The sequence below is a fragment of the Plectropomus leopardus genome, unplaced genomic scaffold, assembly GCF_008729295.1.
Source record: "Plectropomus leopardus isolate mb unplaced genomic scaffold, YSFRI_Pleo_2.0 unplaced_scaffold13945, whole genome shotgun sequence".
Classification (NCBI taxonomy): Eukaryota; Metazoa; Chordata; class Actinopteri; order Perciformes; family Serranidae; genus Plectropomus; species Plectropomus leopardus.
In genome coordinates, this window is record NW_024614886.1 from 1 (window position 1) to 3,220 (window position 3,220).

Below are 3,220 nucleotides of genomic sequence, written 5' to 3' on the forward strand. Positions count from 1 at the left end.
AGATTGCTATAGATATTTATATGTTATAGAAAGAGATCGATGATACAGATGATATAGGATAGATATAGATATTTATAATCATATAGATAGATAGATAGATGGATAGCACATATTAAAAACAAACCCATAACATAAAAATAATAATGAAAATAGATGTCCACAGAGGGGGAAAACGCACCTAAGGACTTATTGATGACATCTAACTAAATAATAGAAAGAAATCCAAATCGTTAAAAGTGTGTAGAGGTTAAGACATAAAAACTACATAACATACAAAGTTGTAGTTTCTAGTGGAGAAGACACGCACAGGAGAAACCTCACAGAATGGAAGCGTTTTGCCATAATCCAAAAAGTAAACATGTGCCTCATGGCGGAGAAAAAAATAAAAGGTGGTGCCAGTGCGTCATACCATTGAGTGTGTCGCCCCTCTTCCCTTTTAAAATAGTTTTATCTGCCACGCCCACTCCATAATTCCCACTCAGCTGTTACTGTAAGTCGATTTCAGTTTCCACATGCATCTATTCACAAATCTGCGGCGTTGAACGGCAGCAAAGTCACCACGCGGCGGATTGATCACCTCGTCTGTCAGTTTGGAGCAACTTGTTGCGCAGCTGCTATTTCTAAGCTCCTCTGTGGTCCAGTGCTGCGGGGGGACAGGAGCTGCTCTTACTCAGCAGCACACAGGCGCACAGGCGCTGCTCTGTTTTGAGCTTCATCGGTGATTTTTCCTGTGAGGAAAGAGGAATGGATAAAGCGGTGGCTTTAAGAACAAGGCTATAAGAAGATGAAGCTTTGGTGTGGATTTTCATAAAGTCCTGTAGCCTGCAGTGAATTTTCCAGTCTCTTTAATATGATCTCAGAGACAGGTGATGCGAGTCATGAGCTGGACGCGTCCTTGCCACGGACTAGACTGGAGCCACAGCTTCCTCTACCTGACTTTACTCCTGTGGAGCAGGCGTGTGAGTGGACTGGCTGACTTCTCAAGTAAGATGGTGATGATGATGATGATGATGATGTGGTGGTGCATTGGGAGAAGGAGAGGGGTAAATCATTATGGTTGAATATCAGAGAAAGTGTTGCTACTTTATATATATTTCATATGGGTCTTTTCTAAATGGTGTGATAATCATGGGCGGATAATGAGACAAGGGGCCCCTGGGCTCAGATATGCAAAAGGCCCCACCACCTCTCATACATAGGAGGAAGACACACAGACTTTGTGGTGCCTCTTTTACTTTATTGTATTTTGTTTTATTTTAATTTTTTTTGCATTAGTAGTGTTTATTCCATCTTACATGACCCTCAATCAAAAAATATAAAATGCAAGTCTCCTTCAAAAGTGATGCAAGACACACTGTAAGGTTTGTGCAAGAATTGAAATGCCTTTGTTGTACATGGCGTTAAAGATTAAAATGACCAGCGCGTTGTGACTCACAGGTCTCCATCAGGGTCAGTTTCTGCAGCAGACATGCAATGAGCCCCTCACAAGATGGAATAAAATACATGTCCTATTTTGTGTTTTGTCTCTGTAGTTATAGTCCAAACTGTCCATCTAATTTATTTCAATCACTTCTTAGTCTTGCAAGGAAGAATAGATTACTGAACTGGCCTACCTGGCATAGTCCCAAGGGCCCAAAGTGTCAGGGGGGCCCCTGGCCCTCTCATGCAAAATGTGACTTAAATTAACACACACTGACTACATAATGACTACAAGGAAAAGTAAAAAGACCACAAAGATGTTTAAAGGAGCTGCAAAGACATGCAACACAACCACAGAATCGGCGAAACAACGACAAATTGGCACAAAAACAACCAAAAAAACACAAAATAACCTCAAAGAGATATAAGTGGCCTCTGCGAAGACACACAAAACCACAAAAAAGAAAGCTAATGATGACAAAGACAATCAAAAAAAAAACAAAACAAAAGAAGTCTGTGTGTCTTGCTAATGTGGGAGGTGGGACTTTTGCGCATCTCTTACCTGGGGCAAATGCTTGTACGGCTCCCTATAAATAAGACAAATAATGTAAACACCCCAAGACTGAATCAGAAGTAACTTAATCGCATCTACTTGACACCACGCAACAAAGGTGGGTCGTATTGGGTTGAAAGCCAGTTGGCGGAGTTTGGCACCAAGGAAAGAGATCTGGCAGTCAGTAGTTTGAGGGGTGAGTTTTCAAAGCAACATGAGACAACCAAGGGAGCTCCAAAGAGGCCAAAAAAAAAAAAGAAAGATCCGAAACCACAGATTAAAAAAAATATTAACAAACAAAACAGTTTTTCAGTGGTATTAAGTTGCCTCAAAGTTAAAATCCATTTTCAATCAAGTTTATTAGTTGTTGTGTCTATCTCCACCACTGTAACGAATAGTGGATTTAGTGGTGCCCCTGGGGGCACTCCCTCCCTTTATAAGGTTCTTGTGGTTGTCTGTCCTTAAAATGATTAAGTGGATTTAAAGGAATACTCCAGCGATTTTGAATTGCACTTCTGAAAAATTTCGGGGCTCACAAGAGACAGAGTAAACACTAAGAATGGTGAAAATGGACAAACTTTACGCTCTGTGGGCCAAGCTCCAAACATATAACATCCTACATTTCCTATAACTCAATACCATATTTTAAACCCCAAATCTCCAGTCTGTCATGCAGGCTTTCCATTAAAATTTTAAATTCTAACACTCAATCTAAGTTAACCCTGATGGCATCATAGAGTTATTTTCCCCTAATTTTTAAAATGCTCCCTCCAGAGCCACAGAGTGCATTAAACCATTATGTCTACAGGTTAAGCATACTCCCCATGACCAGTAAACTGAGCTTCATGTGTAAACATTTGTGTCCCTTTAATGCATCTTGATGTTTCCATGTGTAGTGCAGCCTAACCACTTCCTTCTGTGTGACAGACTACCTGTCCAGGATCATCACCAGCCACTCTGCTCAGGCATGTGACGGACAGCCTCTGCGTCTCCACTGTCCACGTCACTCCACCATCTCCATCCAGTCTGCCTTCTACGGGAGTGGTGATGCACGTCTGTGCAGCGCAGACCTAGACCCTTCGCTCAGAGCCGGCAACCACAGCTGTTCAGCTTTTACTGCTCTACAGGTGCATTTTATGTGTGAGATATGCAGCACTTTTCAGTCTTATTGGGCCACTTGTGTAAAGGAGAGTTTTAGGTGATTTATTGGAGATGCTTTCTCTCCATGTGTTTTTTTTTTTTTTTTTT

The 3,220-nt window shown here is 41.4% G+C and overlaps 1 protein-coding gene across 1 annotated transcript; it reads left to right on the forward strand.

Annotated features, from left to right (window-relative positions):
* Positions 1–495: 495 nt before the first annotated feature.
* LOC121964083 (protein eva-1 homolog C-like) lies at positions 496–3,099 on the forward strand (the record flags this gene model as incomplete). Its single annotated transcript, XM_042514308.1, has 2 exons — positions 496–984; positions 2,900–3,099. Coding segments are annotated over exons 1-2 (315 nt in total), but the record flags the coding sequence as incomplete, so codon positions are not given.
* Between the last annotated feature and the right edge of the window lie 121 nt (positions 3,100–3,220).